At 36.8% G+C, this 14,901-nt stretch overlaps 1 protein-coding gene across 1 annotated transcript; it reads right to left on the reverse strand.

The window, feature by feature from the left end:
- Window positions 1–226: 226 nt before the first annotated feature.
- rab27a (RAB27A, member RAS oncogene family) lies at window positions 227–14,523 on the reverse strand. Its single transcript, XM_015399372.1, has 6 exons — window positions 14,312–14,523; window positions 4,459–4,627; window positions 3,093–3,178; window positions 2,894–2,997; window positions 2,545–2,668; window positions 227–1,969 (listed from the first exon to the last, which is right to left on the reverse strand). The coding sequence occupies exons 2-6, from the start codon at window positions 4,609–4,611 to the stop codon at window positions 1,774–1,776; spliced, it is 663 nt and encodes a 220-aa protein (XP_015254858.1). The 5' UTR covers window positions 4,612–4,627; window positions 14,312–14,523; the 3' UTR covers window positions 227–1,773.
- Between the last annotated feature and the right edge of the window lie 378 nt (window positions 14,524–14,901).

A 14,901-nucleotide genomic window follows, 5' to 3' on the forward strand; every position in this document is an offset into this window, starting at 1 on the left:
AAAACATTTTAATTGTTACCTGACATAGCTATTTGGTAGCTCTTATTCCCACTTTATTACGAACAGCCTCATTTATTACATTGCAATCATCTCATAGGGGTACCTTAACTCTAGGGTGTGCTTTTCTCTTCCATACTGTCAAATTATCAGTGCCCTGATGTCCTCCTTTTGTCTAATGCTTTTTTAAAACCAGAATAAATTGAATAAAGACACTGACTCGAGATGATACATAAATACAACTGTTTTATTCTTAATATACACATTTTAATAAGAGCAAAGGCACATGTGACAGCCTGATACATCCTAATAATATGATTAAACCCACTTAGAGAGGAAGAATGTCCAATATTTAAATCTGTGCTTAGAAATTCAGAGGAAGAATACAATATAGTCTAAAACTGTCTACCTTTAAACATACAAAATAAAGTGTAACACAAAAGTAAAGAGTGGAAAAACTATAAAAATTATCATTCCAGTGTTTAAGATTTATAGAAAAGCAATAGCTCAACAAACAGGAGGTCTTCAGGTCTGATGAATTCATTTCCAGCTAATATTCTGATTCGCTTATTCATAAAATGTGCCAACAGAACAAGCTCAGCTTATCTGTTCTATAGGAACAACCTGCTACATCAACCCAGAAAATATCAACTTATTCCCATTACAGAAAAAAATAAGATTTTATTAATTTGGCACTTGGTATACAGTATACACTCTGTGAAGAGTATATAGAACAATAACGAATTTCAGTAGAAGTTTCACATCTCAACAGCTCAAGACAAATAGTGCCACCCAGTCACTTGGTTTTAGTAATATATCATATGCATTTTAAAGTTTGGCTTACATTTACTTTTTAAATCCAAGTGTTTACATTTTTTTTTTTTTGTAGAGGGGTTATTAAACCTGTATCTTCTAGATAAGAGAACGGATCTCAAATTGAAAAAGGTCTTTTTTCGGTTTGTTTATTCGTTTATTCTGCACATTTTATCAGAAATTTTATTTTAGTTCTAGATGAAATTTGTCAAATTGTGTGTTTTTTTTGTGGCCAAGATAAAAAAGGGCCTATTATCTAGTTTCTATATAAGAATTAATGATGGCAAAAAGTAGTCCTTGAACTCTGGTTTCCTGATTGTTTTTCCTTAGATACCCCACATCTCATCTAAAATGTTTACATCATTTTTCTTTATGCTGTTGGCAAAAACTGCACTCAAATCATAGTACAGACTAAAGAAACTATCACATGTTTACTGTCCACCAAGAAGAGCTACATTTTCTCTGGCAGGATCCTGTAAGATTGCAGTATTCATTGAGGCACTTAAAGTATCAGTAACAACATTGGTGACCTAAAGTACATTCATTAAAATGTTTACACAGCAATTGAGCATTCCTGATAACATAATAGCACATGTAACAAACAGACTCAGTGTTCTTTTATTATTTGAATCGAGGATCAATATCTTTAACTCAATGTGGAAACTGGAGCTGTTCATTAGGAACCATAAGGAAAATAAATACCCCAAAAATCACAATAATATTAATGTATTCAGAACAAAGAGCACCAACTTAGCTGGTAAACTGCTCAGCAAGTCAGTGACAGTGAACAAGTAATACTCAGAATTGTGGGGTAAAGTGGCATATATATATACTGTTGAAGAAGATGATAAAGTTTTACTCAATACAAAATGTAATAAAACTCCCACTGTGTTTTGCTTGGGCATCTTCCTTTTCTCCCCCACCTGTTATAGAAATGAAAATGTGTGCAACAAAATATTCTTTCTAACAAGCACATTTGCCTCTATCAGAGCCCTCAGAGAGGTCCAGGTTGGAAGGTCCGTTAGCACGGACGGTCCCATCTGGTATCCAGGACTTATCGACACACCTCTCCATCCTCTTCATAATCAGATCCAGCAGGACGTCCACAGCCTCGCTGACATTCTGGCCGCTTGCAGCGCTGGTCTCAAAGTATGTGATTCTGTGTAAGGAGGCACAGCAGCTTTAAAACTGATTCAAATCTTACGTACGAGTGAAGTGCAAATTTTCTCCTTTTCAAATTAGATAGCCACCTTAAAAGCCCCCTTATGAGGGACAGCAAACAGGGTGAGGACAGGACTAAATCAAAGCCATAAAAATTTCCTGCCTGCGTTTTGCTAAAAAAAAACAAAAAACATGCTTTATAGACAAAAACACGAGAGAGGTATGGCTCTGTCCAGACGGGAGCTAAACGGATCTTTATAATATTACACATTTGTTAGAAATCTAATATCCCTGCTGTTAAACATGGTGGTGGCAGTATCATGCCAGGGCAAGAAAGCTTCAAAGTACAGATTTTATGAACTACTGTCTAGATTACCTTCAGTAAAGGTGTGTCTAATTTTGTGAGACCAGGATATCTTTCACATGTAGGCAAATATTTGCTTTTCGAGGAGGACCAGCTGGGTCCTTCAGCCTGGACAGCAGCGTTAAGCAAACACTGCAGCCACTGCCTTCTTAGCAAACTTTTGAGGGAGAGGTTTATGCACAGACGGATCAGAAACCAGGCATACGCACCCGTATTTCTCCGCCAGTTCTCGAGCCTCCTCTTGGCTCACGGCTCTCTGGTCACTCAGGTCACATTTGTTTCCACACAAAACCACATCAGGATTTTCACAATATGCGTGAATCTGTAACTGACCTGAGGGAAACAGCCAGCTTTGATTAACAACCATGACTCATACACATGAAGCTCATAACACTAATTCTAAACAAGATGTTCATCAGTGAAGATGATCACATTATTTAGGGGTCTGACATCATCCTTGTTTCAGCTCATATGAATCAGATAAAATAAATCAAATGTAAGTAAATGTGCTCAGGTTCTGCCTCAGTAGCAGTTTCAGCCGGACCCTTCAGGACTCACTCATCCAGTTTCTGACGTTGAGGAAACTTTGCTCATTGGTGAGATCAAACAGGAGGAGGAAACCCATGGCATCTCGGAAAAAAGCTGTGGTCAAACTTCGGAACCTGCAGGTGGTCAGAACGGTGAAACAGATATTTATCTAGGAAAGTGAATAATGTCAGTAGGGATTAAATCCAATCCTAGAATATGGATAACTAACCTCTCTTGTCCTGCAGTGTCCCAAAGCTGCAGGTGGATTTTCTGTCCCCTGCCTGTAGTTCCATCTGGACCGGTTGAATTGTAGATCTGATGGAAACAGAGACAACAGTTCAAATAGATATTTAAAACCATTGTAAATCTGAATGAAGTGTATCCTGAAAAAAAATAAAAATAACCTGCCAAAATTTGCCCATGGCTGCAAAAACAGCTTGTTTCTAAGATTTGGTTGTGCTCCAATATCGTTTCTTAATTTTGGGTTCAGATCCCACCAACTTTGCTGCATAGCGTTACCTCAGCTAGAACATTGTTTTTTATTTTAGTGCTGCCCTACATTTTGCTTCATCCATCTTTCCATCAACACTTAGCAGCTTCCCCCGCGAAAAAAAAAAAAAAAAAAAGACTCGATAGTGGTATCGATAAGCCCAAACGTTATTGATTTTCGGGTCTTTAAAAAGGATAAAGGTTTAAGTTGTAAAAAAACAAAAAAAAACAGCTCTTTTTACCATCTTTTATGGTTGATTCAGCTTCCAAAAAAAAAAAAAAAAAAAAAAAAAATCACTCCCACAGCATGACGCAACCACCACCATCTATACCTATACATGGTGTCAATTATGCCATTTTTGCATTGTAAAAACACCTTAGCGAGGCTCTAACCATGAAAAATCATTTACTGGTTGTATTTGAGTTAAAAGTTAATCCTTGCGGTACAACTCAAAGTCAATTGAACATTTTCATTTTAAAAATGACTCCCATCTTTTACCCATTGAATTTTATTCTGCCACTCAACATTAGGATGTCAAATTCTCAGTTAAAATTAGCAGTGCCTAATAAAAAAATGTAAAGAAATTACCCCAAATAAGCCATTAATGCTACTGTGTAATTATAGTTTCCTGCAGTTTTATTCTTTTCTTTAAAAAAAAAAAAAACAGAAGTAACTGCTAAATCTTGAAACAAAATACACTTCTGTGTTCACATTGCAATTATTAGTAGATTATTTACTTCATCATAACTTATGTTTTCGATTAGATACTGTATTAATAAATATTTAAAATCCATTTTGACAGATCAAAGAGTGATTTTTCCGCTAAATAAATGAAAGAAAAACAGGATCTACTTCAGGAGCTTTAGGTTAGCAGCACTGAAGGATGGCTACTGTAAACATGGATAAGACTTAGCTGTTTGCCAATGGTTTGAAGTGTTTAATCTGAGGAGGGTGTTGCCTGCTATTTACCCTACATTAGTCATACCTCCTATCGCAGAGCATCCTTCAGTAGTCTATTGTCCAACAAGTATTGCCTGATCTAAAGGGAATGCATTTAAGCCCCTAATAAGGCAGCAATGAAGAAATTCAAAAAATGATTAGTTACCACTCTTCTTTCTCTGAAGTCTATTCCAACTGTAGTGATGAACTTGTTGTTGAAATGGCCATCCGTGTATTGGTAGAGAAAGCTGGTCTTTCCCACACCGGAGTCCCCCAGCGCTAGGAACTTGATAAGGTAATCATACTCCCCATCAGACATAGTGAGTCCGTAATTTCTGAAACACAAAAGGAGGCTGAATCAAAAAATGACAAGAAAAACAATCATTTAATCTCAAAGAAGAAGAAAAACGTTATTTGTGTTAATTTCTAAGATAAAAGGATAAGGTTGATGATATCAGCCTCTGCATGGCCAGATGAGACTCTTCCCCAGTGATCCACAGCCGCCCCAACAGTAATAAGGTTTAATAACAGCTAATGAAGCTGCTATTAATAAGTCAGAGTGCTGAGGGTTCATGCACTATATGGCTGGAAGCATTCACTCATTCAATCCTTAATCCATAGGGTTTAATATGAACTGATCATTATCAGCAACACCAGCTTCATCTCTTCTAGGGAGGCTTTTCCAAGCAATGTGTTTATAAAAATATTTAGGCATTCCATAGATGTCATACATGGATGTATGAGGACTGCTGCAAAGTCATGTTGGGAAAGGAAAGGACCATCGTTAAACTGTTCCCACAAGTAGTAGCATGGAATTATACAAAATATCTTGGTGTGCAACAGTCATTTCTCAATGTAACCAAGACAATGAGCAAAGCTCCAAAAGAACAGGCCCGCAGCATAATCCTCCCATCACCAGATCTTACATCTGATGCAACGCAGTCAGGTAACCACCAAACCCAGACCTTTCTGTGGGATGGAGGAATGATTTCAATTTCCAGTGAATATGTTTTTACTGCCCTAAACTCAGACGGTAGGCCGTGTCTGTTGCTTTGCATGTATGCGGTGATGACAACAATGGATGGAAATGCAACCCTGTTAAAAACCATGGTGTGTTGGTATCCCAGTAAAGTCTGTATTAACGGACCCCTTTCATCCCAAAATATTGACTTTTACATCACTTGGTAGATGAAAAATTTTGCTTTTTCGGAAATCTCCTAAGGCACCTTTAATATCTCAGTGGTTTCACAGTGCTCTATCAATACTTAAAATGGAGAAAATACATTTTGCAATGAAAGGATTCCCAAATAAATGGGGTTACTTTATAGAATATTGTAAATCACTTCAAACCTTGCCTTCAGAACAATACCCCCACCCTCTCCCCCTGCAAACACAAAAACAAGAAAATGTAATGAAGGACATTTTCCATTTTCTTGATGTATATGACTAATCTTTTTCCTCAATAAACAAATGTATATAAAACAAGAACATGGCGTGGAGCTTTTTACAGATGATTCTTGAATAAAGCTGAAGGCCAGATGAAGTTTTAAGGTCTGTGGCCATTAGGTCTGCATAAAGCTCTGTGATCATGTGTGTTTTACCTCATCATGGCTGATTTGCCATCCTTCAGGAATTACTTTCACTTTCTTATAATGCCACTAACACTTCACTCTGAAATACTTGGTACCTGATAAATTATTACACAGGTGCCATCTTATAGTAACACACTGACTGAGTTAAGAGTTTTTTGAAGAAAAAAACCCTGCATGCTTGTATGCGTTATGCCTAGACCGACATCACTTTCAAGTTACTCATCTTTCCCGAAATGCAATAACAAATGGTAGCTAAAAAAAACAACAAACTTGTATAAGAACTAATAGTGTTTAAAAAAAAGGTAGCCCTCAATGCTACACTAGATTGCATCCAACTTTTATACAAATAGAGCATATGCACACAGTTACCAGAAGAACAAATGCCCTTCTGTCTAGTTTATTCAAATAAATGGCTCAAAGTTGACCTTTTCTGACCAATGGCATATGAAAGTCTTTATTCATATAGGTCACAGCATCAAATTAAACAAGTTTTTTTTTTTTCTAAAAATGAAAGGTAAAATGACAAGCATCCCTTATGGCCAACAGTAGTAATAGCAGGTGATTGTTTATCAGAAGATAAACCTGTTTTTTCAAAATACACAAACCTGAAATGATAAAGCTTTAACTGAATGCACACATTTTTTATATTTGCATGAAAAAATCCTTCAAATCCCTTCTCTAATGTTGGGTTGATCATTGAAGACTAAAGCTCACTTCCTTTACATCCAACAGGAAATCTACAAACTACTAGAGGGAATCCCAAATTTATTCATTACTCGAAAAGGTTTAGTTTTCTATTTCCTTTTTAATTTGATTGAGCAGCCTTTTTTCCCCTGACAGAAAATAATTAAATATCTTGCAAACAATGCAATGTAAAAGGAGTAGCAGAGTTTTTTTAGAGAAAAAAATAATCCCTTTGCTGGGAATTTTAATAATAAACATCATAACTTCCTTGTTTATACCTGCAGGAATTTCTTAGCATTACAGTATTTCAACTACTTTAATCCTTGATGAAATGGAAAAGGAAAGATCTGTAGTGTTTAGCTCAAACTCATTCAGGGTAGGATTATTTTGGAAATCAGGAGGATTCTTGTACAAATGAAAATGTTTAAGGCCATTTATTAGACTGTTTTTAACACAGCCCACCTCATTTTCAGGTAACATTTTCTTTAAAAACACTCAACTATTACCCAAGTACACTGTTTCAGTTTGGGCAGTGGAATCTAGCAAAATATGAAACCAACTAGAAATGTAGAAAGGTTTGATCATCAACCAAGTTTATTAATGAAGCACAAAGAAATGAAACAGCACAAAGCCTGTTATGTTTTCCTGTCAACCAGAGTAATGTTCGGTTCTGACCAGTAGAAATAAAGCACAAACTAGTGTCAAAAACTGAAAATTGTGTCACATTTCCTGCAATTGAACCCTCCTCGCATCACCTACATTGTGAAATTCCAACCAGCGTTACAACAGGATTCAGTGAAAATCCCTTTAGTACTTGGCTATACTGCATGATGAAAACACAGAGGAATCTAGCAACACAGTTAATCATTGCTGCAACAATATGCAGGGATTAATGCAACATTTCCTCAGTGCTCTCTGGAACATTTGCTAAAAGATTTTAATCTGCATTCAGAGGCACCTCATGTAACAGTTAGCCATTCGCTGCAGGGCAGAACAACCTGCTCCATGTAAAATCATACGAAACCACCTGAAAGCATACAGCTGTGGTTAAAACGGAGCAAAGGGTTTTAGGGTCCACTTATTGTGCTTTGATTGCACTTTGTTTTTAAAGGCTATTAGCAGCAACATTATCATGAATCAACAGGAAATGATCAAATCAAATCTGTATTAACAGTGTTTTTACATCACTTTAATATTGGTTGACTATACAAAATCCCTACAAAACAATAAACCTCAGGGATTTATTGTTTATATGTTTTTGATCATTTCCAAGTGATGCATTTTAGCACTAAACAATACATTATACATATGCTTCATCATCATTTTACTGCTTAGCTTATTTTTTTCTATATGATCTCCAGACCCAAAAACTAATTGATAAATAGGCTTGATAGTAGGCTTACTCTAGTCTAGAAAATCTTGTTTAAAAATGTTTATTCTTTGCAACAAATCCTAATAATTTGGATTGTTTACAAAAAAAAAATTCTTAAAATCTACTTCTCTGTCATATCCAAAACATTGGTTAAACCCAGTACTAAACGGAATGGGTTAATGTCTACATGAAAGAGTACTGCACCCTCGGTGCACAAAGTAGGGCAAACGCATATCCTTTCTTCTAGCCTCCATAACCATCACTGCTTTCAATGCGCTCTATAAAAATCCTACTGCTATTTATTTTGTGTTGGTTTTATTTGTATACGCACAAATTTACACATTGTATGCTTTCTAAACAACCCTACTCAACTCAAACAGAGTGTATCGGTTTTTTATAAATGTACAGTATGTTTTATTTTTATTTTCTAAAGTCTTTCCTTATTTGCTGCTGACACAATTTAACATCCCCTTTGTAAGAAAATAAAGGCATATTTATATTTCCATTCTTGGATGAATGTGTATTACTTAAGAATATATGCATCCCTCTACACCAAATGTACGGTAGGTCCAAATTCAAATCACCAGCAAATTGCAAAATGTCATAATTTTGGCCACAAACTGGCCAGTAAATAGACCCGTACTGTTTCATCTATGAGATGCGAGACTCCCATTAGCAACACTTTACTAATTGCAGGGTAAAAAAAGGCTTGAAGAAGGCAGAAATGTGTCATATGATCACTTCGTTGACATTTCAGACAGGCCTTACATTCTTTCCCTGCATGCATCGTTGAGCCTTTCCTCTGAACCCATAAGCAGATTAGGGTCCCGTGCAAAATCTAGGGTTGTGTTAAATCTGCTGGGCTGTAAAGGGAGGAAAGAAACACAGATTTGACCATAAGAGGTGAGCTTAGAGTCCATCTCAACTTCACTTTCTGTGTTAAAACCATCTGAAGAAAACACACTTCTTCTAACAGTGGTTCTCAAACTTTTCTTTGTGACCCCTCTTGATTTAAAACAGAGAGTTTGCGCCTTCATCTGACAAATATTTGACAAGCAAAAAAAAGAAAGCTGCCCTACAATCTCATTTAAATCACAAACCTACCACTATTAATGTGCAATTACTTTAGGTTTAACTGCTTCTTTTACTGCGCAACAAAATTCAGTTGTGCCACATATACTTTTTTTGAATTTCCTCTTAAAACTGGTCATTTATCCAGTTCATTTCTACCATTCCCCTCCTGTAATTACACTGGCTCCCTGTATCTCAGAGAATAGACTTTAAAATACTTCTGTTAGTCTATAAATCTCTGAATGGCTTAGCACCTAAATACATCTCAGACTTGCTATCAGTGTATCAACCATCCAGACCACTCAGGTCTTCTGGCTCCAGCCTGCTCTGCATACCTAGAACCAGAACTAAACATGGAGAAGCAGCATTTAGTTCCTTTGCTCCACTTATCTGGAACAAACTTCCAGAAAACTGTAAAAGTGCGGAAAGCCTGAGTTCCTTTAAATCAAGACTAAAAACACATTTGTTGAGGATTGCCTTCGACTGTTCTAGTTAAACAGTTCAACTGAAACATATTTTCTTTAGTCCAACTGTTTTTAATATTCTTTTTTGTTTCTGCATTTTTTATTTTATTTTTTTCCTACTTGCTTTGATTCTGTTTTATCTTCCTGTATTTTAATCATGTAAAGCACTTTGCATTGTCTTTGTACTGAATTGTGCTATACATATAAATTTGCCTTGCCTTGTAATTACACTGATCACCCTCCACCCTCCACCTGGGCATCTACTGCATTATAAAAACATATTAAACATTTTTATATTTTTCCTCACACTGACTCAACAAAAATATAAATGCAGCACTTTTGGTTTTGCTCCCATTTTTAATGGGATGAACTCAAAGATCTAAAACTTTTTCCACAAACACAATATCACAATTTCCCTCAAATATTGTTCACAAACCAGTCTAAATCTGTAATAGTGAGCACTTCTTCTTTGCGTCTTGATATGTGCCATATCAAGGTGCTGATTAGACACCATGATTAGCGCACAGGTGTGCCTTAGGCTATAAAAAGTGGGAGCAAAACCAAAAGTGTTGCTTTTGTATTTTTGTTGAGTGCAATATTATATTAAAAAAACCTGCTGTACAAATATACCTTTTATGTAACCCATTTTTCATTTATTTCAGCATTTAGAAATATGAGTATTTTACTGAAGTTGACATCAGCTTGTACAAAACTGTATTATTAAAAGAAATGACTACAATTACACACGCAAAAGAATAGATCCACCCGATTCAAATCTGTCAAAAAATACAATTCTTATTGTAAGATTTATGTTATCTTATTTTTTTATGCATCTCCAGTTTTTTATGCAGATACAGTGAAGAAAAACTATGAAAATAAGATGTCAAACACCCCTTTGTTTAACTCTTTAATTACCTAACCAAAGCTTCAAAACATCTTTATTGTTATTCTTAAGACAGGATTTTTACCTTTCCTCAACAAAGTTTAAAAGTCAAACCTAAAACACATTAAGACAAAAACCATTGCCTGTAAATTAGTTTTGATTGTCCAATGTGGATCTAAAAAATTATTTAATGAACAAAACAGACAACAGCTTCGTCATTTGGGACCTTTAACTTAGTTATGGGTGTGAAGAAAAAAAAAGATGAACTGACCCATGTTACACTGACAAACTCAAAGCACATCATTTACATCTAAAACTAGTTAAAGGTAGGCTCATAAAGCCAAGCATTCAGTCATTGTAAGAGTTTTAGCTCAGGATAAAAACTCCACATACTCTTTTAGGATTACATATTTTCCTTAGAGAGAATGAATGCAGCTCCAGGTCCACTTTTTTTGGGTCTAGCTAGATTAAATCTAGATTAAATTACAGATCATTCTTTCAACGACCCACAAACAGAATGTCCAGAAAGACTTGGGTTACAATTTCTTTATTTAGCCCAAGAATTGATCAGTCTTTACACAGAAGTGTTCCACACAGACCCAGATGTTGCATTTGTAGAGGCTGAGTTAGTTTCCATAAAATGTGATCATTATAATTTCTTTAATAAGACCCAGTGTATAATGTATTTAATAATATCTGTGGCAGTTATAGGGTTGTGCAATATGGCTGGAAAACGTATCATGAATAGCTAATTAGTAAATATTAGTTCTTCAATTTGAAATAAGGATCAGCTTGGCTGTAAGAGGCTAAGGTTTTAAGATGAGAGCCTAAATTCCTTCTCTGCCTACATCACCCAGAATGCCATGGAGTTCTTGATCAGATTTCAGTGCAATTATATTCTAAAAAAATCTATTGGAGGCTTTTTATAAGCAGTCTATGGCAATACATTTTATAATTGTTTATTGCCCATCCTGAGCCTGTTAAACAACAGATGGTGTCGTGTTGGAACCAATCGGATGAATAGTACTGTGAGAACAACGCGTCGATAAATTAGAGCTGAAAGCATATTCTTATAGACACTTGATTAAAAACAAGTACAGCCAGGAATATCCTATTTGATTGCTAAATGTTTGAATTTTAGAGTTTATCATTTTAAACTTTGTTCTGAAATTTCCACACAGCATTTTATATAGTTAACTTTAAAGGGAACAATCGGATTCTCCCTTCCTGATTGGCCCTGCAACCCACTTGGTTCAGGACTGATTTCATTTGATAATAACCCAGTCTTACCCATTTCAGTTTGAATCTTCACAAAGTGTTTCTTTTTTTTTTATTCCATTCGGTTTAAATGCAAATTTCCCCACCAGAAAAAGTTTAGCTATCGGACCCCTTTTTTAGGAGTATTATTCCTGTACATTCCTTTGCTTTCTACACTTCTGTAAAATAGTTTGAACATGTTTGGGACTTGTGACCATCCAAAACTATTTTCTCAATTCTCTTATCTGATTTTTTTTTCTTTTCATTAAATCAGAAAAATAAGCAGCGTGTCCATCCTAAGGTGGGCCTATTGGTGACTCAAACTAAACTTATAAAGAAGGGTTATCTTAAAGATGTAATTTAGCAGAAAATTATATTGGTAATCCTAAATAATCTAAAACAGAATAAACTCAAAGAAAATTAATGTGTTGCATCATAAAACATGTGTGTAAACACCTGGAAAAAAAAGTGTTTACAGTTAATCCGTATGTCCTTACAGGAATATTAAAAGATTAAGTAAGAACACTGTTGTTGCAGTGCAGTCCCCTACGGATTACAAACAATAATCAAGTAAAAAGTGACACATGACATACAACCAAACACATGTCAGTCACCGGTTTTGTCCGCATCAAAAACCTACTAAATGAACACCAGTTAGTATAAAATATAAGCAAAAGTAAAAGCAGGTCACAGAATTGCAAAACCACAGAGCTGGAAGTACAGATTGCGTCAGCATGTTTCTGCAGATTATATCTGGCTAATCAGACGTTTCCTTGCAGAGCACCAAACTCCGTTCTAACAAGTCGTTTTCAAGCTCAAACTAATGAGACCAACAGGGAAATAGAGACCAGAGTTTAATGTGGCCTTTCTAACACACCGCCTCTTTGAATTGCAGAAACATGTGTAATTCACCTTGTTCCTCCCAGGTTCTACCATAGTGGTGAAAAAGGAAGCCAGATCATCATCTTCGGGTGAGTTAGGCAAGCAAACAGCCCTTTCAATTATTCTAGATAACTAAAGTTTCTGTTGTCATTCAGAAGCTTTCCCACATCCACAAGACAGCAAGTTCTCCAAATAAGTAACATCAAACTGGTTCCTTCACAAATGGTTCAAATAAAAACTGGACAGATCCATCCTAATGCTGAATCCAAAATCATATCATTGCTGTCTGCTGCAGCCTTAGTAGGGGTCTAATATGTTAACTCTAGTAAACAGGTCTTTATTGCTCAGAAAGTGTGGGAGTTAATCTAACTTGGAAGCAGAAAGAAATTACATTAAGACAGTCTCATGTTTCGCAAAACCTTTTAAAACTGACAACAAGCGAGTCCCTGTTCAACAAGACTGAAGCCTCTCATAGAAGCAGACTTTCCCTGGTAAAAGGCCACAGTGTGGGCATTTACAGAGCAACACAGAGTAAACTCTGCTGCCTTCTTTAGATTCAATTCATTCGTCTTATCTTGAGCAACTAAACTGACACAAATCAGTTTAAAATAAAACAGTCTCTTGCAAAGAGACTGATCCTTATGCCAGCAGCTCAAGGTTAAAGTGGAGGAGCTAACTCTGGGGAAAAAGACCAAAAACAATAGAAGAAACAAAACATATACATATATTCAAAATGTGAAAAACTTGTGACCGCTGAGGATACCATGAGGGGCCCATCAGCAAGGCAAGGCAAGGCAAGGCAAATTTATTTGTATAGCACAATTCAGTACAAAGACAATGCAAAGTGCTTCACTTGATTAAGTGTAAGGACTTTAGAACTGGGGTGATGTGCTCTACTTTATTAGTCTTATTGAGGACACGGGCAGCAGGGTTCTGGATCAGCTGCAGCTGTCTGATCCACTTTTTAGGCAGACCTGTGAAAACACTGTTGCAGTAATCGATTCGACTAAATATAAACAGATTAGTTTTTCCAGATCATGCTGAGACATTAGTCCTTTAATCCTGGAAATGTTCTTCAGGCGACAGAAAGCAGACCTTGTAATTGTCTTTAAATGCTTTTGGAGGTTCAAGCCCGTATCCAGCACTACACCTAGATTTCAGGCCTGATCAGTGGTTACTAGCTGAAGCAACTGAAGCTGTGTGCTAACTTTAGATCTCTCCTCTATTGGTCCAAAGATTATTAATTCAGTTTCACATCAGCAATGTGCATCTTTAAATGCAGCACCATGTGAGGAAAATCAGCAACAGGTTCTAAAAAGGCACTTCAAACCGATTTCCACAGCAGCATCACAATCATAAATCAGTTAACTTAAAGAAACAGGGGGTCTAATGATGCTCAGCTGGTGCTCATGTGGAGGGAGGGGGGGTCACCTGACCAATCAGATGGAAAATACCCCCCCCCCCTTCAGACAAACATTAAACCCATCCTGACATCCCCAACTAAAAGTCAGCCTCCCATCATATAGGATCATGAAAACGTAAAAAGGAGAAGTTAATAAAAAGTCTAGTCAGTAGTAGTGATGATCTCTGGCTCGTCGTGTTGTGTCGGTCAGTGAACGCAACAGATGAGGAAAAAGCAGGTGGAATAAAACAAAACCCAGGAGGCCTGAAGTTTAACTGAAGAGTGGATGACATGTTTAAATGTTTCTGTGAAGAAAACAGCAGCCAGGGTGAAGGTATAAGTTGCTAACTCCTGACAGATGCTACCAGCCTGGTTCCCACGGCAGACATTTCCTGAAAGCAGAGTTACTCACCAGCCCCAGGGCGTAGCTGCTGCTGCCTCCTACTCTGTAAAAAAATAAAATAAAAACCCTCAAACAACCGGAGAAAACTTGAAATGAAATGATCTAAGTGGAGCTTGAGTTTTTCCCGTCGCTTCTAGCCCATCAGTGGACATGAGGACAGCCTGGCCCGCTCTAAGCACCACCTTAACTTTCCGGGGCTGTGTGCTCTCAGCCCCTCCGGTGAGAAACAGCGCCTCCCAGCGGTGCTAGCTGAATCAACAGGCGAGGCGAGCGTCCGATCAGCGACGACGACCTGCAGGTGGTCTGCTTTAAAACACCGAGCCAAGAAATTGAACGGGTGACTGTGTGGTTCCTATTTTAATCCTCCTTCGGTCCATTTTCATTAAAGCATTTCCCAGAAGCGGCCTCAAACTTGTCCGGGGCCCCATGGGCGGTTCTAGACAGAGGCCATCAGGGGCCATAGCCCCGAAGAACTGGTCCTGACCAGTTTAGGGTTATATCTGTTTATATAGTTAAGCTTTACTAATTATTTCCTGAGAAGAGGTAATTAGGAAAATACACTTTAAATAATATATATATATATATATATATATATATGT

This window comes from Cyprinodon variegatus, unplaced genomic scaffold, assembly GCF_000732505.1.
Source record: "Cyprinodon variegatus isolate N-32 unplaced genomic scaffold, C_variegatus-1.0 Scaffold1005, whole genome shotgun sequence".
Taxonomy (NCBI): Eukaryota; Metazoa; Chordata; class Actinopteri; order Cyprinodontiformes; family Cyprinodontidae; genus Cyprinodon; species Cyprinodon variegatus.